The sequence below is a fragment of the Haliotis cracherodii genome, unplaced genomic scaffold (genome assembly GCF_022045235.1).
Source record: "Haliotis cracherodii isolate W230 unplaced genomic scaffold, xgHalCrac1.p SCAF_13, whole genome shotgun sequence".
Classification (NCBI taxonomy): Eukaryota; Metazoa; Mollusca; class Gastropoda; order Lepetellida; family Haliotidae; genus Haliotis; species Haliotis cracherodii.
Window position 1 is genome coordinate 9,370,216 of NW_027266268.1, and position 25,802 is coordinate 9,396,017.

Consider the following 25,802-nt stretch of genomic DNA (forward strand, 5'->3'; position numbering starts at 1 on the left):
AAGAATTAAAACAAATTGAACATTGATAGAAAACAGTTGTTCGATTGAGCAGGGGTTAACTAGTGCTGTGTCACGTGACTTTCAGTGACTCATAAACAACGTGCAGCTTTATGCTTCGTAGTGGGGTATAAGGGATTTATTCTCCTGCTCATCCAAGTGCAACCTGTTTTTGTGGTGGCAGGGTATAAGGGATTTATTCTCCTGTTCATCCAAGTGCAACCTGTTTTTGTGGTGGCAGGGTATAAGGGATTTATTCTCCTGTTCATCCAAGTGCAACCTGTTTTTGTGGTGGCAGGGTATAAGGGATTTATTCTCCTGTTCATCCAAGTGCAACCTGTTTTTGTGGTGGCAGGGTATATGGGATTTATTCTCCTGCTCATCCAAGTGCAACCTGTTTTTGTGGTGGCAGGGTATAAGGGATTTATTCTCCTGCTCATCCAAGTGCAACCTGTTTTTGTGGTGGCAGGGTATAAGGGATTTATTTCCCTCCCAGGAGGGATACATAGTTTTTTATCAAGATCACGTAGACCAATCAGATCTCAATATTCTGACATGGAGGTAAGATAAACAATACAATGCTATGTTTCCTTACATACATAATACCGTATTTGACATAATAAGTGCCCAGGGTGCTCTCAAAACTAGAAATAGGGGGCTCTTATTAGAATATTATTTTGGTGAAAAACAACAGAGTTGAAAGAACGTAAATTTTGTGGTTTATGCTGACAGCCTGAAATGTTGATAAAAAAAATCTCACCCGAGTGTCTTTTGACATCAAATATATCAACATATGTTGATAAAAGTGGCAAAAATCCTCGGCAAGCCTCGGAATTTTACCACTTTTATCAACTCGTGTTGATATATTTCATGTCAAAAGACACTTGGGTGAGATTCTCTATTTATTAGTGGCAATATATGGAACTCCAGCCCTGCCACATCCAGTGATAGTTGACATAGAAGTCAATCTCTCCAAGTGCACCGTTTGTGAAATAATATTTGTGACTTTATTGGTAAATGCTTTGCTGACTACTGTCCCAAATTGTTCATATTTGTTACGAATTTGCTACTAAAAATACTAATTCCAATATACGACAAACAAGATCACAAGGATTAACTATAAATAGCCACCAATAAAGAGAGGGTCATTATTTAGCCTCACACCATCTGCAACTGACTTGTCTTGTTTGTTGGTGGGTATGATAAACATTGTCACTCATTTGTAGTGGGTGTTACTGTAGTTTAAATAGAAATTAAGTGGTACAATTATCAGCTGAGTTTTGGAATTACTTGGCTGTATTGTACTGTAGAATATTCATATAACAGGCTTTGGTTTCCTGACCTGCAGATTATTACAAAATACTACCGTATTTGACATAATAAGCGCCCAGGGCGCTCTCAAAATTAGAAAGGGGGCTCTTATTAGAATACAATTTTGGTAAAAACAACAGAGTTGAAAGATCGTAAATTTCGTGGTTTATGCTGACAGCCTGAAATGATACAAAAGAAAAGTCTGTGTGTATATACACGACAGACATGTTTTTCTAGAATTTAATTGCCCATAATTAAGGGTGCATATAACACACGTGTGTGTACTATACACGAATAAATAAGTCTTGTGTACATTGATCAATCGGAAGGAACTGGAATTGTTCACAAGCCAATATATCAGCAAATATCACCGTGGGACCTTATTAGAGCGGGGCGCTTATTACGTCGAATACGGTAATTGTAATTTGGGAAAGTTGGAATCTGTGGAATGTAAAGTGTTAACATTGTTACAACACATACATATACTATAGGATTCATACTGTTCCTCTGGCCAGAGATAGCCTATCAAAACATTACCAGTTGCTGTGTTGACCAATTAGTGTGTATTGTAATATAGCTTGGTATTTCACGGCAGTTCGTGATGTGTGTACAACGTCGGTGCACTCAGCTGGGATGTATTAGTAATCTAGTTGCCATGGCAACTGTAATTGATGTCAAATTAGTGACGATGACAATACATAATACCCAACATGCTGAGTACATGACATGCCTGTTGAGTAAACCTTTTTGACACAGTTGGATATACAGTATACAGCTCCTCACACTGCTAGACGTGTATACAGCTCCTCACACTGCTAGACATGTATACAGCTCCTCACACTGCTAAACGTGTATACAGCTCCTCACACTGCTAGACGTGTATACAGCTCCTCACACTGCTAGACGTGTATACAGCTCCTCACACTGCTAGACGTGTATACAGCTCCTCACACTGCTAGACATGTACATACAGCTCCTTACACTGCTAGATGTGTATACAGCTCCTCACAGTGCTAGACGTGTATACAGCTCCTCACACTGCTAGACGTGTATACAGCTCCTTACACTGCTAGATGTGTATACAGCTCCTCACACTACTAGATGTGTATACAGCTCCTCACACTGCTAGACATGTATACAGCTCCTTACACTGTTAGATGTGTATACAACTCCTCACACTGCTAGATGTGTATACAACTCCTCACACTGAGCTCCTCACATTGCTAGATGTGTATACAGCTCCTCACACAGCTAGACGTGTATACAGCTCCTCACACTGCCAGATGTGTATACAGCTCCTCACGCTGCTAGATGTGTATACAGCTCCTCATACTGCGCAATGTGTATACAGCTCCTCACACTGCTAGATGTGTATACAGCTCCTCACACTGCCAGATGTGTATACAGCTCCTTACACTGCACGATGTGTATACAGCTCCTTACACTGCACGATGTGTATACAGCTCCTTACACTACACGATGTGTATACACTGCATAACTGCACATACCTGACAGCAACCTTAACTAAGCATTCAACAGCTATTACCTGTACATGTGAGCAGCAATAAAAAGAAAAGAAAAGTGACAAGCTTAGCCAGCTCCTTTTCCGAGTACAGGAAGCTAAACACACCACCCCCAGTTCCGCACGAAATGTCACCTACTTGAAAATATGTGGTCACATTCAGCATAAGTCATCATGTTGAAAAAGACAGTACTAAATACAGAAAAACATGGTCAGTTTTAATAACTGGATGGATGTACATTTAAAAGACATTAAAATCTTACACAATATCCTTCAATCACAGCCTGCAGATATCTCTCGATCTGCACTGAAGGCTCCCTACGAAAACCCTACGAAAACCGCACTGTCCCAACTGGTTCTGATTTGGTGTAGTAGAACCTGTCACCCAGTGCAGCCAGTTCTGTCAATGACTGTTGGTGGAGACTGATATTTTATGAGCACTTCCTCCACTTTATCAGTGTACTTGAGGCATACTGCATACACATGTTGAAATACTATACACACAATGAACATATAAAGAGTTCTCAAGACACCTACAGACAACACTGCATTCTGAACACACAAGAAGTGCGTAAGGCCCTACAGACAACAAATGTCGACACACTACATTCTGAATCTTGTTGATTTTATCAGTTTTCCCTTCATTTAATCCATCTCCTTCTTATTCCAGAAGCCGCCCTGCAGAACACCAAGGTGGTGTTTGTTGTGGGTGAGTTCACTTACTTATGCCCTTAATATCAAACATTTATATACCCCCCCCCCTCCCCATGTCATGCATATGGGTGTGGTCGGGTAGGCTAGTGGTTAAAGCGTTCGCTCGTCACGCCGAAGACCCGGGTTCGATTCCCGACATGGCTACAATGTGTGAAGCCCATTTCTGGTGTCCCCACCATTTCTGGTGATATTGATGGAATATTGCAAAAACGGCGTAAAACCATACTCACTCACTCACTCATGCATGTGGATGATAGGGTGTCTGGACTGTCTTGTCCAGACTTGATAATTTACAAGCCACCATAATTCAGCAGGGATATTGCTCAGGGTGGCATCAAGTGCTAAACCGACAAAGTCCCAGTGGATGCTGTTCTCTGTTCTCTGGACACATCTTCTCCCAGAATCTGCTGGTCATGGGTTCGAATCCCAGATTTGCCCTCATCATTGTTTTGTCAGTACGATGCTCATGGATGAAACCATGTTTGTTAACATCCTGTTTCTTTTGGCCGACACGTTAAGCTGACGTACGCTGTCATATAACTGTTCCAAGCTCATTACCCCCCTTGTTTTGCCACCAGGTGGACCCGGCAGTGGTAAGGGTACACAATGTGCAAAGATCGTGGAGAAGTACGGCTTCACCCACCTTTCCAGTGGTGACCTCTTGAGGGCGGAGGTCGCGTCAGGGTCAGATCGTGGCAAGAGGCTGAATGAAACGATGGAGAAGGGTGATTTGGTTTCACTGGTGAGTTCAAGACTTAATATTTATATATCAATATACACAAACAACACAGGAAAATTATCAGTTTTGATGATATATACCATGACAATCTTTATTTGTATTCATTTGGTGGGGTGGTTGTTCAACACTGAATGAAATCAACAGTAGAACAGTAAAAAAATATGATGAAAGTTTTCCTGATCTGTAATTTATTTATTCCAATGACAGTACATTATGTTGTCTGTTTCACATGACCATGTTGTCTATGTCACATGATCCTGTTGTTTATGTCACATGACCCTGTTGTCTATGTCACATGACCCTGTTGTCTATGTCACATGACCCTGTTGTCTATGTCTCATGACCATGTTGTCTGTCACATGACCCTATTTTCTGCATCTCGGATGACCGTGATGTCTGTCACATGACCCTGTTGTTTGTGTGTCATATAAACCTGTTCTCTGTCAACAGGATGAGGTCCTGCTGCTGCTGAAGGAAGCCATGTTGGCCAAGGCTGCCTCCAGTAAAGGTTTCCTCATCGATGGCTACCCCCGGGAACTGGACCAGGGGAAGAGGTTCGAGAGCGAGGTACGTATCATCAAACTTCGTCAGTGTTCTCTTCTACAGCAAACCAGTCAGAATAGATCACCAATATCTCTTGATGATCCTGAGAGACAAGTAAAGAGGATTGGTTGGACACAATGACTGTGAATGGATAGTTTGGTTGAGTAAAGACAAAGCTTCAGATGCAGCCTGACTGACTTCTTGCATCTTCCTGAGGCAAGAGAGTCGACTATATAAGTCAAGTTTCCTCCCTTGCCGAACTGGGCAGGAATTATGGCGTTATAGTTTGGCTGCACTAATGAGTCTATGCATAGTAGAATCAAAATCGCGTAACAAAACGGACATCTGGCTTGTAAACTGCCTTTCAGATTTCCGTTCATTGCAGGGTTTACAAATCATGTGTACTGCCAACTCGGCATCCACAGATATTTCCCAAATCTTTTCATGTTTTTAATGAAGGTGTTCACCTGATTTGATGGACTACGTGAAGTAAGACTTGTTTTATCACAATATATATCTTGACTATCGATCAGATCTTCTTGACTGGGCTGACATTTTGTTTGAGGGAAATTCATGTGATATTAGAGGTGGAATCTGATTTGGTCAATAGGAGGGACATAGAAGGGACATAACTCGTAATAGCCACTGGTGGCACTACAATCGAGCCCAGAAATTCCTGCCCATTTTGGCAAGGGTTAAACTGAACTTTCATAGTCAGTTGATTCTCTTGCCTCGGGAAGATGAGCTTCTTGAGTCATTGTATCAAAACAAAACTTCTCAGTGTTCACACCATCAACCCCTAGGTTGCCTGCTCCAGCTTGTCATACTTGACATTATGTAATATTGTAATATTTTGAGCTCCATGATGATCTCCCTTGTTTGTCCTGTAGGTGGCGCCAGCAGAGTTTGTCCTATACTTCGAGGTGGCCGATGAAACGATGACTGCGAGACTCCTGGATCGGGCAAAGACAAGTGGGCGTGTGGACGACAATGAGGAGACGATCAAGAAGAGGCTGAAGACCTTCCACGATGTGACCACACCTGTCATAGACTACTACCAGTCTCAGGGCAAAGTGAGAAAGGTGAGGGTGTGGACAGAGTTGCTGCTGTGAGATATGAAGAGGGCAGTATGTTTCATCTTTACTAGAACCAATCTACATGGGATGAGATGAGTTCAGTGGCTGTCATATGATATTTACCTGTGTAAAAATGTGTATGTTTCCATATATGTCTGTGTGTGTATGTTCTTATCATCACTAGTTGATAGTGATTAAAAAATGCATGTATGATTGTATGCTTGTCTGTATGTGTGTCTATGTATGTATGTCTATGTATGTGTGTCTATGTATGTGTGTCTATGGATGTATGTCTGTGTCCTGTGATGGTTTCTCTGTATGCAACTTCACATGTCTGTTGGTGTTTTTATGTGCACATATGTGTCTGCCTGTGTCTGAGGAATGTAGTCATCAGGTTACATCTGTCTGTGTCTCAGTTTGTGTCTGAGAAATGTATTCTAGATTACATCTGCCTGTCTGTGTCTGCATGTCTGTGTCTGCATGTCTGTGTATGAGGAATGTAGTCATCAGGTTATGTCTGTGTGCAGGTTGCAGCCGAGGTTGGCCCTGATGTTGTCTTCAAGGAGGTGGAGAAGATATTTGATGCCTTCACAGGTGAGTGGTGAGAGGTAAAATATTTCGTCAGCAAAATTGGCACATAAAGAGGTCTAGCGGTAAATTGGTGCATTTTGTTAGTTTGGGATTTTAAAAAAATAATTTAAAGTTTCCCTGGCAACGACTCTGACTTAGACTGAAAATGGCAGTAGTGCTCGTTTCCGGAGCAGATCTTGAAAACCGTACAATATTTACTCATCAAGCTTGACACATGACTGGTGCCTTTTGATAGTTTGGGATTTTTGAAAAAAATGATTTTTCGAGTTTCCATGGCAACGACTTTAACTACGACTGAAAATGGTGGTAGTGCTCATTTCTGGAGTAGATCTTGAAAACCGTACAATATTCTGTCATGGTTGAAAGAAAACAGTATCCAGGAACTTTAGCATGGGCCCTCACAATCCACAAGTCTCAAGGTAGCATCTATGAGCAGATGATTGGGAACATGACAATTACACAAGGATGTAAATTTAAAGCCCAGCCTGGTCAAGTGTATGCGATGCTCAGTAGGGTCAAATTAAGGAAAGACCTAAAACTTGTAGGTTTTGCTGAACACAAAATTATGGTATACAAAAAAGCATTGGATGAGATGACTAGATTGCGGAATGAAAGACTGTTCACCTGGACACACCCTGTAGAGAACATTCATGCTGATGGACTCAAGGTGGCTCACTTGAATGTTCTATCCCTCAGTGCTCATTTCGAAGATGTGAAGAAGGATAAGTTTGTTGGTGTGCTTGATGTTTTGTGTTTCACAGAAACACACATCAATGATTACAGTGAAAGAGACCTGCCAGGATATCAAGTCTATCCAGGAGACACTACACATGGTATTACTGTGTATGTTTCAACAAGTTACAAGAACAGTGTCCAGCTATGTGATGTAATGTCATCTCACAGTATTTAATACATTTCCTTTGTTGTTGGTAAGTTTTGCATTGCTTGTGTGCATGTTCCCCCATAGACACGGTTGTCGCATTCACTTACTAAGTTCATGCAGAAACTTCAGGATCTCTCCAAGCAGCATGAATGTGGACATGTCCTAGTTACTGGGGATTTCAACTGTGATCTGAGTGAAAAACTGCAACTTGAAGATTTCTTTAATGTGTGGAAAATGACTCAACTCATTCATCCTCCCAACTCACTGTCTTGGTGACACGGGACATGTTGATTACCCATCATGCCAGTGCTGTAGCATTCAAGACTCCAGTCTACTACTCAGATCATCAGATGATTGGTGCTCTACTTCTCATGGTGACCCCTGCTCTCATTGATCTCTAAGTAAAGCAAGAACTCCCTTACTTTTCTGGTTATTGTTTAAGTAATAACACAAATCATTACAAATACAACAGTGTAACTTCATCTTAAACCTACTCAACTGTATAAACACTGCCTCCTATCCTGTATATATTCTTGTCAACCATACTCTGTACTTCACTTGCTTGATAACGGTGTTAGAACCTACACCGAAACGTCGCTCCTAATTGTAATAAAGAAGTTGTCTCATCCTTACTCATCACAAATACAGTTAAGTATTCTATCGTAAACTGCAGATGGCAAAACAACACCAGTAATAACGTTTTTAGTGCTGCAATTAGGCCATTTACAAAATGGTCCAGTGAACATAGTTCACAGGAGCTAATGCATTGCACACAACCGGACATGTCATATTGGCGGGGGATATGAGTAATTCATGCTTGTTAATTTTGAGAGCTCCCTGGGCGCTTATTACGTCGAATACGGTACATGTGGTACAGATACACTGATATCCTACATAACGTGAACCAGGGTCAACTGATAAGAGGAGACATTATCACCTTCAGTGTTACCATAAGGTCCTGAGGAATGTCAGGATATTGCATATTCTAGGACTTTGAGTTTGCGTCACTCGGCACCTGGCAACAACCATGGAACCTGTCCAACTAGATTGTCCATGATTTATTTTGGTTGATTCGTATCAGTTACAGCCTTTTTAGAGTTAATATATATAGTCTGTGTGGTGGGAAATAAATGACAGGTAACTGGTACACATAGAGTGCGACAGAGCTAAAACAGGCGTGAGATTACCGGCACGTAAAGACATATTGACATAACAAATCGGGTGAAGCCAAGATAAGTGAATGTGGGTCAGCTGACTGAGTTAGACTGGATATCATGGGTGCGTATATCCCCCCTGCAGATCTAGTATATCCTCCCTGCAGATCTAGTATATCCTCCCTGCAGATCTAGTATATCTTCCCTGCAGATCTAGTATATCTTCCCTGCAGATCTAGTATATCCCCCCTGCAGATCTAGTATATCTTCCCTGCAGATCTAGTATATCTTCCCTGCAGATCTAGTATATCCTCCCTGCAGATCTAGTATATCCTTCCTGCAGATCTAGTATATCCTTCCTGCAGCCATTAGACAATGGCAACTGTGTTTACTGTTTTGAAACTGGGATTTATCACCTTGGTGTTTAACAGTTGTGTCTCCTGAGGAAACGTGTTCAATGTAGTCGTTAACAGCTGTTCCTGTTTAGTGTTCATAATTGAAACGTTCATGAACGCCACAAGCATGATTTGTTCTGGGAGAGATTGCAGTGCTGTAGCCAGGGAGGCATTTTTTTTTATAGAAAACAGTTTTATTTGAATCAAGTGGGACAAGAGTTACTTGTACAAATATTTGCCCCCTCTGTCAAAAAACAGTTAACTATGGCCTTCGATTGTATTTCTCCTGACTATTTGTCAATCTGTCCCCAGCACCTACAAGCGGCCCTGCACTGAAGGATGCAAACGTTGTGTTTATTGTCGGTGAGTTGAACTTTTTATCTTCTCATTTGTAGAATCCTTGTCCTATATTGAAGTTGGAACACTTTTTGATTACAGGGAAGTTTGCTTGTGAGATAAGGAAGTTATCGCATTTGCGGTTGACCTTTCCCCCATGGCCTGATCTTTTTTCCACCTTGTTGAAAGCTCTATTTTTAATCTGGTGTTTTGTTGGACAAATAAAACAATGTATTTCATGATGAACATACTCCTACTGATGGAATTCCTGTACCTGTAAGAAAAATAATCAAAAGAATTTAAAATATGGCACGGTCAAAGTTTCGTCAGTGAGTGGGTTTGACATGGACACAATATTTAGCATCCATGATTTCACTGGCTACACAAGAAGACTAAACTTGAACCAACTTGAAACTGGATTATTTAAGATATGATGTCATCATAAATGGCATTAAAACCTGAATAACAACATGGAAATTAGCATATTGGCTATCAAAACATTATCTAAGTTGAACTTTTACAAACCTTATTGTAGGCTCATCTGTAGGACGCAGATGGTAGAGTTGCCTCCCTTAACCATGCCAGAATCTGATGATCACTGTTGCAAATCCCAAATTTACCTTTATTGTGTTTTGTGGTTTGTCATTACCATGCCCATGCTCTTGGCTAGGTAAGTGTGTAGGACTTGCATCATTTTAAACATTCATTTCACACTAAGCTGACTCCCCATTATTTAACTGAAATACTGCCCAAAACAACATTATGAAAATACCTCACTCACTCATCTGTGAAATAAAATGTGACCTAAGTGGTTCCACCTTTTCCAAACTGTTGCAGCCTTACAAGGCAATTTGGTACAATTATATTACTCTGAATTAAGTATTCAATAGTTATCTCCCCTTGTGTCCCTGCCACCAGGTGGCCCAGGCAGTGGGAAGGGAACACAAAGTGCCAAGATTGTGGAGAGATATGGGTTCACTCATCTGTCCAGCGGTGACCTCTTGAGAGCAGAGGTCGCATCAGGATCAGCACGGGGGAAGCACCTGACGGCCATCATGGAGAAAGGCGACCTTGTACCGCTGGACGAGGTCCTGCTGCTCCTGAAGGAAGCCATGGTCGCCAAGGCTGCCTCCAGTAAAGGTTTCCTCATCGACGGCTACCCCCGGGAACTGGACCAGGGGAAGAGGTTCGAGAGTGAGGTGAGGAAAATTGATTTGTTTGGGAAATTTGTGTCAGCTTAGGAACTGGTTGATGCCTGATTGTCCAATAAAAGAGCATGTACCACAGACTGGTAGAGAGGCTAGAGGGTTGACACTTGTCCAATGAGGATGTCCGTACCACAGACTGGTAGAGGGGCAAGAGTTGTGACACTTGTCCAATGGGGATGTCAGTACCACAGACTGGTAGAGAGGCTAGAGGGTTGACACTTGTCCAATGAGGATGTCCGTACCACAGACTGGCATCTTCCTGAGGCAAGGGAGTTAGCTGACTGTAAAAGTCCAGTTTCCACCCTTGCCAAACTAGGCTGGTATTATGGAGTTACATTTGGCTGTACTAACGAGTCTATGCATAGTCCAATCAAAATCGCGTGATGAACCAGACATCCAGTTCGTAAACAACATGGATTTCAGAGTGCAGATTTCAGTCGACTGCAGGATTTGCATAGCATGTGTACCGCCAACTGGGCGTCGACAGATATTTTGCAATTTTTTTCATGTTTTTAATAAAGGTGCTCAAGTAATTTGATGCACTTTGCGAGGTAAAACCCGTTTTATTACAATACAGATCTTGACTATCGCGCAGATCATCTTAACTGGGCGCTGCGTTTTGTTTTGAAGGAAATGCAAGTGATAAGTGATAAGAGAGATGGAATTTGATAAGTCAATAGGAGGAACATAGAAGGAGCATAACTCATAATAGCCACTGGTGGCGCTACAATCGAGCCTGGAAGGTCCAGCCTAGTTTGGCAAGGGTGGAAACTGGACTTTAATAGTCAGTTAACTCCCTTGCCCCAAAAAGATGCAGACTGGCAGAGGGGCAAGAGTTGTGACACTTGTCCGATGGGGATGTCAGTACGACAGACAGGTAGAGGGGCTAGAGTTGTGACAATTGTCCAATGGGGATGTCAGTACGACAGACAGGTAGAGGGGCTAGAGTTGTGACAATTGTCCAATGGGGATGTTCGTACCACGGACAGGTAGAGAGGCTAGAGTTGTGACAATTGTCCGATGGGGATGTTAGTACCACAAACAGGTAGAGGGGTTAGAGTTGTGACACTTGTCCGATGGGGATGTCAGTACGACAGACAGGTAGAGAGGCTAGAGTTGTGACAATTGTCCAATGGGGATGTTCGTACCACGGACAGGTAGAGGGGCTAGAGTTGTGACAATTGTCCATTGGGGATGTTAGTACCACAAACAGGTAGAGGGGCTAGAGTTGTGACAATTGTCCATTGGGGATGTTAGTACCACAAACAGGTAGAGGGGTTAGAGTTGTGACAATTGTCCATTGGGGATGTTCGTACCACAAACAGGTAGAGGGGCTAGAGTTGTGACAATTGTCCATTGGGGATGTTAGTACCACAAACAGGTAGAGGGGTTAGAGTTGTGACAATTGTCCATTGGGGATGTTAGTACGACAGACAGGTAGAGGGGCTAGAGTTGTGACAATTGTCCATTGGGGATGTTAGTACCACAAACAGGTAGAGGGGTTAGAGTTGTGACAATTGTCCATTGGGGATGTTAGTACCACAAACAGGTAGAGGGGCTAGAGTTGTGACAATTGTCCATTGGGGATGTTAGTACCACAAACAGGTAGAGGGGTTAGAGTTGTGACAATTGTCCATTGGGGATGTTAGTACGACAGACAGGTAGAGGGGCTAGAGTTGTGACAATTGTCCATTGGGGATGTTCGTACCACAAACAGGTAGAGGGGCTAGAGTTGTGACAATTGTCCATTGGGGATGTTCGTACCACAAACAGGTAGAGGGGCTAGAGTTGTGACAATTGTCCATTGGGGATGTTAGTACCACAAACAGGTAGAGGGGTTAGAGTTGTGACAATTGTCCATTGGGGATGTTAGTACGACAGACAGGTAGAGGGGCTAGAGTTGTGACAATTGTCCATTGGGGATGTTAGTACCACAAACAGGTAGAGGGGTTAGAGTTGTGACAATTGTCCATTGGGGATGTTAGTACCACAAACAGGTAGAGGGGCTAGAGTTGTGACAATTGTCCATTGGGGATGTTCGTACCACAAACAGGTAGAGGGGTTAGAGTTGTGACAATTGTCCATTGGGGATGTTAGTACCACAAACAGGTAGAGGGGTTAGAGTTGTGACAATTGTCCATTGGGGATGTTAGTACCACAAACAGGTAGAGGGGCTAGAGTTGTGACAATTGTCCATTGGGGATGTTCGTACCACAAACAGGTAGAGGGGCTAGAGTTGTGACAATTGTCCATTGGGGATGTTAGTACCACAAACAGGTAGAGGGGCTAGAGTTGTGACAATTGTCCATTGGGGATGTTAGTACCACAAACAGGTAGAGGGGCTAGAGTTGTGACAATTGTCCATTGGGGATGTTAGTACCACAAACAGGTAGAGGGGCTAGAGTTGTGACAATTGTCCATTGGGGATGTTAGTACCACAAACAGGTAGAGGGGTTAGAGTTGTGACAATTGTCCATTGGGGATGTTAGTACGACAGACAGGTAGAGGGGCTAGAGTTGTGACAATTGTCCATTGGGGATGTTAGTACCACAAACAGGTAGAGGGGCTAGAGTTGTGACAATTGTCCATTGGGGATGTTAGTACCACAAACAGGTAGAGGGGCTAGAGTTGTGACAATTGTCCATTGGGGATGTTAGTACGACAGACAGGTAGAGGGGCTAGAGTTGTGACAATTGTCCATTGGGGATGTTAGTACCACAAACAGGTAGAGGGGCTAGAGTTGTGACAATTGTCCATTGGGGATGTTAGTACCACAAACAGGTAGAGGGGCTAGAGTTGTGACAATTGTCCATTGGGGATGTTAGTACCACAAACAGGTAGAGAGGCTAGAGTTGTGACAATTGTCCATTGGGGATGTTAGTACCACAAACAGGTAGAGGGGTTAGAGTTGTGACAATTGTCCATTGGGGATGTTAGTACCACAAACAGGTAGAGAGGCTAGAGTTGTGACAATTGTCCATTGGGGATGTTAGTACCACAAACAGGTAGAGAGGCTAGAGTTGTGACAATTGTCCATTGGGGATGTTAGTACCACAAACAGGTAGAGAGGCTAGAGTTGTGACAATTGTCCAATGGGGATGTTAGTACCACAAACAGGTAGAGAGGCTAGAGTTGTGACAATTGTCCATTGGGGATGTTAGTACCACAAACAGGTAGAGGGGTTAGAGTTGTGACAATTGTCCATTGGGGATGTTAGTACCACAAACAGGTAGAGGGGTTAGAGTTGTGACAATTGTCCATTGGGGATGTTAGTACCACAAACAGGTAGAGAGGCTAGAGTTGTGACAATTGTCCAATGGGGATGTTAGTACCACAAACAGGTAGAGAGGCTAGAGTTGTGACAATTGTCCATTGGGGATGTTAGTACCACAAACAGGTAGAGGGGTTAGAGTTGTGACAATTGTCCATTGGGGATGTTAGTACCACAAACAGGTAGAGGGGTTAGAGTTGTGACAATTGTCCATTGGGGATGTTAGTACCACAAACAGGTAGAGAGGCTAGAGTTGTGACAATTGTCCAATGGGGATGTTAGTACCACAAACAGGTAGAGGGGCTAGAGTTGTGACAATTGTCCATTGGGGATGTTAGTACCACAAACAGGTAGAGAGGCTAGAGTTGTGACAATTGTCCATTGGGGATGTTAGTACCACAAACAGGTAGAGGGGTTAGAGTTGTGACAATTGTCCATTGGGGATGTTAGTACCACAAACAGGTAGAGGGGCTAGAGTTGTGACAATTGTCCATTGGGGATGTTAGTACCACAAACAGGTAGAGGGGTTAGAGTTGTGACAATTGTCTGATGAGGATGTTCGTACCACAAACAGGTAGAGGGGCTAGAGTTGTGACAATTGTCCATTGGGGATGTTAGTACGACAGACAGGTAGAGGGGCTAGAGTTGTGACAATTGTCCATTGGGGATGTTAGTACCACAAACAGGTAGAGGGGTTAGAGTTGTGACAATTGTCCGATGGGGATGTTCGTACCACGGACAGGTAGAGAGGCTAGAGTTGTGACACTTGTCCGATGGGGATGTCAGTACGACAGACAGGTAGAGAGGCTAGAGTTGTGACAATTGTCCAATGGGGATGTTCGTACCACGGACAGGTAGAGGGGCTAGAGTTGTGACAATTGTCCGATGGGGATGTTAGTACCACAAACAGGTAGAGGGGCTAGAGTTGTGACAATTGTCCGATGGGGATGTCAGTACGACAGACAGGTAGAGAGGCTAGAGTTGTGACAATTGTCCAATGGGGATGTTCGTACCACGGACAGGTAGAGGGGCTAGAGTTGTGACAATTGTCCATTGGGGATGTTAGTACCACAAACAGGTAGAGGGGCTAGAGTTGTGACAATTGTCCATTGGGGATGTTCGTACCACAAACAGGTAGAGGGGCTAGAGTTGTGACAATTGTCCATTGGGGATGTTAGTACCACAAACAGGTAGAGGGGTTAGAGTTGTGACAATTGTCCATTGGGGATGTTAGTACGACAGACAGGTAGAGGGGCTAGAGTTGTGACAATTGTCCATTGGGGATGTTAGTACCACAAACAGGTAGAGGGGTTAGAGTTGTGACAATTGTCTGATGAGGATGTTCGTACCACAAACAGGTAGAGGGGCTAGAGTTGTGACAATTGTCCAATGGGGATGTTCGTACCACGGACAGGTAGAGAGGCTAGAGTTGTGACAATTGTCCGATGGGGATGTTAGTACCACAAACAGGTAGAGGGGTTAGAGTTGTGACACTTGTCCGATGGGGATGTCAGTACGACAGACAGGTAGAGGGGCTAGAGTTGTGACAATTGTCCAATGGGGATGTTAGTACCACGGACAGGTAGAGGGGCTAGAGTTGCCAAGTTTCAGTCATAGCAATTCAACTGATTTGAGACCTGCAAACACCAACTTAATGACGTTTTGCGTTAATTCAATTATCTATCATCTGAGGAGTACCCTAATTACGCAGAGACTTTTCTTAGCATTATGACACATGCACTAATCATGTCTGGACCTAGACATGAGATGGGGGGCATGGGTGGCCCAGTCATCTAAGGCGCTGCGTTTCGCAGTGCAGAGTTGCGTCCCTTGGGCACGCCAGAAACCTATGATTGTGGGTTCGAATCTCGGTTCGCCCCGATTATGTTTCTAGGTTTGTCAGTACCATACCCGTGCTCGTGGGTTTCACCGAAGTGGTAAACGAGTGGGACCTGCATCACTTCAGGCTTTCCTCCCACATTAAGCTGACACGCCACGATATAACTGGAATACTGTTAAAAGCGGCGTTAAACCCAACTCACTCACTCACTAGACATGAGATGGAATCATGGTGGGTAGTCTCCCTTTAATCAGCTGTATGACTGCAGACACAGGTAGTCGATGCTATGTAAACTTAATATGATACACCAAGGACAGAAGGAGAAGGCTATATACTTCAGGGTTAGAACTTAACACTAGACCACTAGCCCGTGGTAGTACAAATTCCTGCAGGCTAGTACAAATGTCTAAGTTTCTTCATTGTTTTAACATTACAAGGGCATTTTATCTTTACCCAGCTAGTAAAGCTTTTGAGCCTAGTTCTAATCCTGTTACCATACTATCTCCTTTGTTTTCCAGATTGCTGTGGCAAAGTTTGTGATGTATTTCAATGTCCCTGACGATGTGATGACGAAGCGTCTCCTAGAACGGGCCAAGACAAGCGGTCGAGTGGATGACAACGAGGAGACGATCAAGAAAAGGTTGCTGACGTTCCACAACATCACAACCCCTGTCATTGATTACTACAAGGAGCAGAACAAAGTCCGAGAGGTCTGGTGGACAGCCTTAATTTTGTTATCATGAGCAGTTTTCTTTTAATGTCATGAATGGGATTTTGTTATGTTATGCATAAAATAAAGAAATATCATTATTTCAGAATTAATGTGATTTTAAAAAATTATTTAAAAAAAGTTGTAGTGAAGTAGTCTTGTGTATGAGTACATAGTTTTAGAAAAACATGAAATATTTTTCTTTGTGCAACCAGTCGTATTGAAAGTTTTCTCATGTTTGTGAACAGTTGTAGTGAAAGTAGTTTCAAGTATTAAAGTGGACATAGTTGTATGGAAAGTAGTCTTATGTACCTGAAGATGATAACTATGTTTGTGTTTCAGATTGAGGCTGTTGGAACGGTGGATGAAATCTTCAGTAATGTGGAGAAAGCTTTTGATGCTGAATTTAAACCAAGTAAGTAGCTGTGTCAGGATCTGCAGGTTGTGGGTTGGAAGCCAAAGTTTTACCTAATTATGATCGTTTACATGTCCGCACCACACCCGTTCTCATGGGTTTTGTCAAAAGGGTACACCTCGATCATCAAGGTTTGAAATTAATATAAGTGTGCTTGTCTGAGAGTATGGTGGTAACATTAAGGAAGGACCATCTAAGTGACTCTTCCTTATGGAGTACCACGCTTTCCATAAGGTAGATGTCAACTCTGTAGCCAGAGACAATATACCGGTATACCCTCTTTGCTGTAGCAGATCATGACACAGTCAGGACTTGTGAAAACAGTAATTAATCACCTGCGTCAGTTTGGACTTTCACAGTGATATAAATGAACAACAGTCCAAAACAGCCTGAACCATGACACAAGGTCATCATATTACGTTTCTTTTTCCATTAGACTGTTTTTACTTTCGAAAAGGAACAAATGACTACATTCATATTCTTGAAAGAAATATTCAATGCCTTCATGAACTAACCAGTACTTACATATGTGTCATTGTCTTGCAGATACAGAGGGACTGAAGGATGCCAAGGTGGTCTTTGTTGTTGGTAAGGAGGGAGCAGAGCAGTGATTTGTTATTGTTGTCCTGTTGACATTGCACCTCTTAGTAACCCTGGTCAGATTAGGTCCCCAGTACCCGATGCTTGTCTCCCTGTTGGGATTCCAGGGCAGAGTAAGTCCTCAGTACCCCAGCTTGTCTATCTTTGGGGATTCCAGGGCAGAATAAGTCCTCAATACCCCAGCTTGTCTATCTTTGGGGATTCCAGGGCAGAATAAGGTCCCTAGGGGTATTCCAGGGCAGAATACCACCTGAGTACCCATGCTTGTCTTCTTGTAGGGATTCCTGGCAGAATAAGACCCCAGTACCCATGCTTGTCTTCTTGTAGGGATTTCTGGCAGAATAGGACCTCAGTACCCATGCTTGTCTCCCTGTAGGGATTTCAGGGCAGATTAGGTCCTCGATACCCCATGCTTGTCTTGTAGGGATTCCAGGGCAGATTAGGTCCTCGATGCCCCATGCTTGTCTCCCTGTAGGGATTCCAGGGCAGAATAGGTCCCCAATACTTATGCTTGTCTCCTTCTGGAGATTCTAGAACAGAATAGGTCCTCAGTCCACATGCTTGTCTCCCTGTAGGGATTTTTAAGCAGAAAGGAATGGATATTTTTATATAATGCGGTCATCTGCAAAGTCACGATCTAACATAGATTTAATAAACTTGGCTGACTAATCTGAGTGCAGGATTCTATACTGTCATGGTAGAATGTACACTGACAAAATTACTGCTAATGAACCAACTTCCCTACATGAAACACCACGTTTTTTTCAAATTGCTGTTGTCACTCTATATAGCTGAAAAAATGAATATGATGTAAATTATTTACTCAGTCTCTAACTGACACACCCACTACATTACTTCCTGCAGGTGGACCAGGCAGTGGGAAGGGAACACAATGCAGCAAGATCGTCGAGAAGTACGGCTTCTGTCACCTATCATCAGGGGACCTCCTCCGGGCCGAGGTGGCCTCAGGGTCCGACCGTGGGAAGAAGCTGAATGAGATCATGGAGAAGGGAGACCTGGTGTCGCTGGTAGGTGGGGAACACCTGGTGTCACGGGTAGGGCTGTGACTTGGCCAAAAAAAGTATTGCAATATATTGCAAAACAGGTATCTGCAATGATGTCAAAGTCTATCACCGCCATTTTGTAGTCATGGATACAGGGGAGATAACCATGTGAAAGAAGAATCACTGCCACGTTTCCGCCATATGAGAATCAATTCAAAAAGAAACATCATTTGTGAATGAATAGCTGTATAGATTTTAGGTTTAACGATACAAATAATAATGAAACTTGTTACAGTGATCCCTCGATATACCGTGATCATCAGGGTCCAAGAAACCGACCCCGCGTTCTAGGAAAGAGCGTTGTACAGATATTCACTGCTCATATTACATAATGATGGTAGTGAATGGAACAGTGGCGCAATTATTTCACAGTGGCATGGGACATGTAGATCTATGTAATACTGATCGTGGACGATGATTCAAAATGCATTACACGCGGCCGGTTTGAAGTTCGAAGACATCTCACATATTGTCTTACCAATCACAACAAGCTGAAATGAGTATTTAATCAAACAATGCAGCTTATGTTTGTTGTTGCTGTGATTTTATTTTATGCGAGTATAATGCCAGATCTGTGTACGATATGTTTTTTCACAACCGGAACAAAAGGCAGAATGGTTTCAATCACATGCATCCGGTTACAATGAACATAATTGTTTTACAAATACACACACGTGTACTTCGACTTGGAATTAAATCTCATCAGTTTATTTGTAACTTTATTTGCTTTAACACGCTTTTAGGGGGAAATTCTTCATGCATTTTTGGGAGTCAAGGTTTACCCCGCGGTGCATCCGGAGTAGCGGTACATCGAGGAGTGTTAAGTCGAGGAATCACTGTATATACTTTTTACTCTATATACCTGAACACAGAAAACATATAGCAATAGGTATTGTTTGAAAAGTGCATACAGGTTATGCCATGCAGTCCTAGTCACTGGTAGGTGGGCGGACACCTGGAGACAATAGTAAGTGGTGCTGGGACCCACCTGATTTTGGGCATGACCTCCAATCATTTTCATTGAGGATACACACTATTTTCAGGATGTGGTCCTTGACCTGCTGAAGGAAGCCATGGCTGCTAACCTCACCAAGTCCAAGTGTTTCCTCATCGACGGCTACCCTCGAGAGATGGAGCAAGGGAAGAGGTTCGAGAATGAGGTGAGAGGCGGTGGTCTATTTCATCTCATTGAATTTCAGTGTACATGGTTGTACAGCAGCCTTTAGCTATATTCCAGCAATATCACGGTGGGGGACACCAGAAATGGGCTTCACACAGGCATTTAAGATGTACAGATATGAGTAGTGCCTGCACATTATTGGTGAGTGAGTGAGTGAGTATGGTTTTACGCCGCTTTTAGCAATATTCCAGCAATATCACGGCGGGGGACACCAGAAATGGGCTTCACACATTGTACCCATGTCGGGAATCGAACCCGGGTCTTCGGCGTGACGAGCTAACGCTTTAACCACTAGGCTACCCGACCGCCCCCACATTATTGGTAGTGTTACTATTAATCTTACCTATTTTGTTATTTTACGAGGTACCTTTAAGTGATAGTGGTTGTTTAGTTAGTTTGTTAGGTATGGATAGTGTTATCGTGCTATATATGGTGTTTATGGGTATGTTGCTGATAATGTTTAATATGGATAGTATATTACTGGTGTTACTAGTTGTGTTTCTGTTTCTGTCCTGGTTGTGTTCCAGTTGTGTTCCAGTTGTGTTCCAGTTGCGTTCCAGTTGTGTTCCAGTTGCGTTCCAGTTGCGTTCCAGTTGTGTTCCAGTTGTGTTACAGTTGTGTAACCATTAACTGGCAGTGTTATGGGTTGTTAGTATCCAACCCTTCTTATGTAGTAAATAAAAAATATATAAAATGTGACAATTCCTATAGGGGAGACAGAGGATATTTCCTATTTATTGTATACTTTTTGTGTATTTGTCTTCCGGATAATTTAATTATTTCATTACAAATGTAAAATCTTGAAACATAAATTCTCCCTAACTCACAGTGACTTAAAAAGTTCTTTCGTTTTTTGCAAAATCTTAAAAAATATAAACAAAAGTATGTAAATATATTTAGGGTCACAAAAAATTGTTATCATACATTTAGATATGATTATATATACGAAATCAACTTCAACCAAAAATATTCTTGAAAACTACAAGACTGCTGTTGAAAGCGAAAGAATACACACTGGTCTAGTAACAAAAATGGTACTTTGCGAAGCGAATAGTCTGGATTGACGAGGTAAATGAGAAATTTACAATTATAACAAAACATTTACAAGAGAATAACATTTTGCAAGAAGGGATATTGACTCCATAAATAACCATCTGTCATTATTTTGGCTTGTCAGTGTCATCTTTCCGAGGAAGTTAACTGACTATAGAAGTCCAGTGTCCCTTGTATGTTCCTCCTATTGACCAATCAGATTCCATCTCTCATATCACTTGCATTTGCTTCAAACAAAATGACGGTGCCCAGTCAAGATGATCTGCTGGATAATCAATGTCTATATCGTAGGAAAACGAGTCTAACCTCATGAAGTACATCTTGGTTAAAAGCGCGAAAGAATTTGCAAAATATCTGTAGACCCCCAGTTGGTGGTACATATGCTTTGCATATCCTTCAGTCGACCGAAATCTGCACGTTGAAATCCATGTTGGTTACGGACCGGATGTCTAGTTTGTTACTCAATTTTGATTGGACAATACATAGATTTGTTAGTGCCGCCAAAATGGAACTCCATAATTGTAGCCTGGGTGGAAACTGGACTTTTATAGTCAGTTAATGCCCTTGCCTCTGGAAGATGTGTTAATGTGGAACTAACATAAAAAGCATTTGAACAGTTTGTGTAGGGGCTACACACTTACGTTAAGGGAGACAATTTGAGGGGAGGTAACTCTTGTATGACAATATTTCTGTCAAAGTGTTATATTCACTGCAGTGAAATATCAAGTGTTATGTTCACTGCAATGAAAATAGCACTTTTTTCAGCTTCAATAAACTGAGTCTTTCATACTGAAGTAAATAATTGCGTCCATCGATGCTCATGACATCAATCACTGGATTGTTTGGTCCAGACTCGATTATTTACAGACTGCTGTCATATGGCTGGAATATTGCTGTGTGCGGCGTTAAACAACAAACCAACCAACCAACCAACCAACCAACCATGTGCTTGTGTTTCCAGATTGTCAAATGTGCAAGTGTACTGTATTTTGATGCCTCTGACGAGTCCATGACGTCCCGATTATTGGAGAGAGGGAAGAGCAGTGGGCGTGTGGACGACAACGAGGAAACCATCAAGAAGCGTCTCAACACCTTCCACAACCAGACACAGCCAGTCATCGATTACTACAAGGATCAAGATAAACTTGTTCAGGTAGGGGAGATAACTCCACACACCAGGTAATAAGGTGTTGTGAGTACATATCTAAGACGGGAGAAAGTTGGCAGTGAATTAACTACTGTTAATTTTTCAGTGAGGAAAAAATCACTTTGCAATAGGTTTGACTGAATAATAACTGTTAACTGGAACATATAATCCTTACTTCCTCATTGCTGTTATTCTTCGTTTATATCTCACTGTATTCTCTATATATCTTGGTGTCAACCATTGGTTTACCTGACAAACATTTCATTATTTACAGCTGCCTTGATTGTTTTACTGCAAGTTTTAGAGACTGGCATAAGTTGAAAACGTGAAAACATGTTTTTCAAATGAATTTCAAATGTTTTCCTAAATGACCATTGAAACTTCCATTTGTGTTCCAACTTTGCTGCTATATCTGATGCCGTTGGTAGTGCTTCTGACACATTTGCTCCTGATTCCTACTGGCTGCTAGTGTTTCTGATGCCGTTGGTAGTGCTTCTGACACATTTGCTCCTGATTCCTACTGGCTGCTAGTGTTTCTGATGCCGTTGGTAGTGCTTCTGACACATTTGCTCCTGATTCCTACTGGCTGCTAGTGTTTCTGATGCCGTTGGTAGTGCTTCTGACACATTTGCTCCTGATTCCTACTGGCTGCTAGTGTTTCTGATGCCGTTGGTAGTGCTTCTGACACATTTGCTCCTGATTCCTACTGGCTGCTAGTGTTTCTGATGCCGTTGGTAGTGCTTCTGACACATTTGCTCCTGATTCCTACTGGCTGCTAGTGTTTCTGATGCCGTTGGTAGTGCTTCTGACACATTTGCTCCTGATTCCTACTGGCTGCTAGTGTTTCTGATGCCGTTGGTAGTGCTTCTGACACATTTGCTCCTGATTCCTACTGGCTGCTAGTGTTTCTGATGCCGTTGGTAGTGCTTCTGACACATTTGCTCCTGATTCCGACTAACTGCTAGTGTTTCTGATGCCGTTGGTAGTGCTTCTGACACTGTGGCTCCTGATTCCTACTGGCTGCTAGTGTTTCTGATACTGTTGGTAGTGCTTCTGACACATTTGCTCCTGATTCCGACTAACTGCTAGTGTTTCTGATGCCGTTGGTAGTGCTTCTGACACTGTGGCTCCTGATTCCTACTGGCTGCTAGTGTTTCTGATACTGTTGGTAGTGCTTCTGACACATTTGCTCCTGATTCCGACTAACTGCTAGTGTTTCTGATGCCGTTGGTAGTGCTTCTGACACTGTGGCTCCTGATTCCTACTGGCTGCTAGTGTTTCTGATACTGTTGGTAGTGCTTCTGACACTGTTGCTCCTGATTCCGACTAACTGCTAGTGTTTCTGATGCCGTTGGTAGTGCTTCTGACACTGTTGCTCCTGATTCCTACTGGCTGCTAGTGTTTCTGATACCGTTGGTAGTGCTTCTGACACTGTTGCTCCTGATTAAGACTAGCTGCTAGTGTTTCTGATACCGTTGGTAGTGCTTCTGACACTGTTGCTCCTGATTAAGACTAGCTGCTAGTGTTTCTGATACCGTTGGTAGTGCTTCTGACACTGTGGCTCCTGATTCCGACAAGCTGGTATTGTTTCCGATGCCGTTGGTAGTTCTGACACTGCTGCTAATTTTCCCATTGCTGCTGCTTGTCTTTCCAACAGTGTTGCTTGTACTTCTGCTGCTGATGTTAGTTTTTCTGACTTGTATACAGCATTGATGCTAGTGGTTCTGATGGTGTTGCTGATGATTCTGGGTTTGCCACTGGTCATTGATAGTGATGCTGATGTTTCTAAGATTGGTACCAGTGTTTCCAACTTTCGTTTCATGTCCAACTAGACTTAGATTTGTAACAGCCAGTAACAGGGAATGCTGTCCTGATGTGACAATGTGTGTATTTCAGATCAAGGCGGAGAGTGGGCCTGATGAAGTCTTCGTAGAGGTGAAAAATTACATGGACAACCAGAAGTGGTGAGATCGCAAGCAGTTGTTCGTGTTGCGTCAAGTGACTGGTGCACATGGAATCCTTCAGTGGAATCCCAGAGATCCTGCAATGGACATTAAACAGTGGGCAGCAAATGTAACATAAATATATTCAGTAATGAGACATTGTTCTGAAAGTGTAACTTTGTAAGAAAATAAAACAACGTAAGCAAGCGTACCAGTGTAATACTGTACAAGAATGTTACAGTGTGAGGAAATGTAACCTTAATGTATCGTTGTAAAAGTCTTTAAACATAAGAAAATTGAGCAATGTAGCTGTTTTTAACAGTAATGGAACAATGTTCAGAAAATGTAAGTTTAACATAGTAACATAAAACTTAACATTGTAAGAGAATGTAGCAATGTAAGAAAGTGTAACATTCATATAACATTGTAAGAAACCTACAAGGATATGTAACGTTATGATGACAGTGTTGGTGCAGGGCTATATTTGGATGTATTCAGTCTACTGTCAGAGTCCAGTGCTTTAAGTAGGAAGTCATGATATTTTCAGCCAGTGATACCTGTATTCATAACTCAGAGAGCACACCTAACATATTTTGTACATTTATACAATGTAAATATAATATAATAAAACTCCCCAACCTCATTAAAATCAGATCTTAGTTTTCGCTACCGCTAACCAAATATCTGAGGACATCTCATTACGGGTCACGTCAGAACGACCTTTCGCGAACATTGAACGACCAATGAAATGACTGACGAGAAATTGTCATTTGCCAATCAGAAGGCAGCTATCTCGAGCTTTATGGCACTAGTTTTAAACTTGGGACTACGCTTCGAAACATATTTTTAAAACTGACCAAAAGAACATTCTGGAATGGCTTATAGATAGCCTAGATTGTATGGATATAATCATAAAACCCGTAACTGTCGTTCGGAATACCCTCAGTTAAATATTTCGAGGTTGAATGACTAGAAAACACATTCCGACTGTCACTTTCAGGATCTGGTAAGCGACGCTCTGATTGGTTGGATGAAAGGTCGTGCTCACGTGATCCGTAATGGGAGGTCCTCAGATCTTTGTTTAGCGGTAGCAAGAACTAAGATCTGATTTTAATGAGATTGAAAACTCCCAGAAAATGTGAAATGGGAAGAGATTATTTATTTGTCAAATTCATTGTTAATGAAAAGTCAAACACTGTGATTCCGTCTTCTGTTTTAGATGTGTGATTTTGTGTATTTTATGTTGGTTTTGTCAGTGTTGCAGAGTCAACAAAACACAGGACAGCCATCTTCTTTGTTTGAGGTCATCTTTAGATGATGATCTCAATGTTTTGTGTGTGCATTGCATTGTGTCCAATAGCTTGTACTAACATGTCTAAAAGTAATTTCTGTGATAACCAATTGGTGAGTTGAATCCCAAAGTATTTATAGGGCTGATTCACCCTGTATTGATGTGATAGCATACTGTATGTCCTGATGCACTGACAGGACCGTGACCTGATGTATTTACAGGGCCGTCTCACTCTGTATGGATGTATAATGGGTTATTGTATGAAGCATATCCCAAACTCAGCATCAGCATATGATAAGTGTGTGATGGATATAACATATAACTGCGTAAATACCCTTCAAACGTACCTAATGTCGAATGCGACTGAGCTCAAATCCATTTCATTTAGTTCCATGACCTTGGTCTTTCTAAGAGAAACCGTTTTGTCCATGACTATTTGATTTATTCATGACAAGAAATGATGTTTTATTGGCCATTTCTCAAGACAGTAGGGGTTCTTCCCCTGTATCACTGCAGCACTGCACATGGTGTATCACTGCACTCTTGTACATGGCGTACAACTGCAGCACCGTCCACGGTCTAACACTGCACTCTTCTTGTACAATGGGTATCTCCGTATCCTCGTCTATGATTCTGTGTACATGTATATGTAACATTATTACTTACGATTATGAGATTGTTCATCACAAAAGAATCATAAAGACACTATAAACAATTATTTGAGATACTTCATCTTTTCAGAAGCACAAAGAGGTTATCTAAAAACATACAAGAAGTTTCATCAGTTTAAAATTTCTTTAGGGATACAATGTTTAATATC

At 42.2% G+C, this 25,802-nt stretch overlaps 1 protein-coding gene across 1 annotated transcript in view; it reads left to right on the forward strand.

Annotated features, from left to right (window-relative positions):
* The window catches only part of LOC139459585 (uncharacterized), a 77,237-nt gene extending 52,927 nt beyond the window's left edge, over positions 1-24,310 (forward strand). Inside the window, exons 19-32 of the mRNA XM_071241139.1 lie at positions 3,501-3,539; positions 4,123-4,286; positions 4,734-4,850; positions 5,717-5,908; positions 6,430-6,496; positions 9,238-9,288; positions 10,180-10,460; positions 16,099-16,290; positions 16,632-16,704; positions 17,251-17,292; positions 18,169-18,332; positions 19,412-19,528; positions 21,563-21,754; positions 23,645-24,310. Coding sequence (XP_071097240.1) covers positions 3,501-3,539; positions 4,123-4,286; positions 4,734-4,850; positions 5,717-5,908; positions 6,430-6,496; positions 9,238-9,288; positions 10,180-10,460; positions 16,099-16,290; positions 16,632-16,704; positions 17,251-17,292; positions 18,169-18,332; positions 19,412-19,528; positions 21,563-21,754; positions 23,645-23,716 — 1,763 coding nt within the window. The 3' untranslated portion in view covers positions 23,717-24,310. The remainder of the gene's footprint in view (positions 1-3,500; positions 3,540-4,122; positions 4,287-4,733; positions 4,851-5,716; positions 5,909-6,429; positions 6,497-9,237; positions 9,289-10,179; positions 10,461-16,098; positions 16,291-16,631; positions 16,705-17,250; positions 17,293-18,168; positions 18,333-19,411; positions 19,529-21,562; positions 21,755-23,644) is intronic.
* Positions 24,311-25,802: the final 1,492 nt, after the last annotated feature.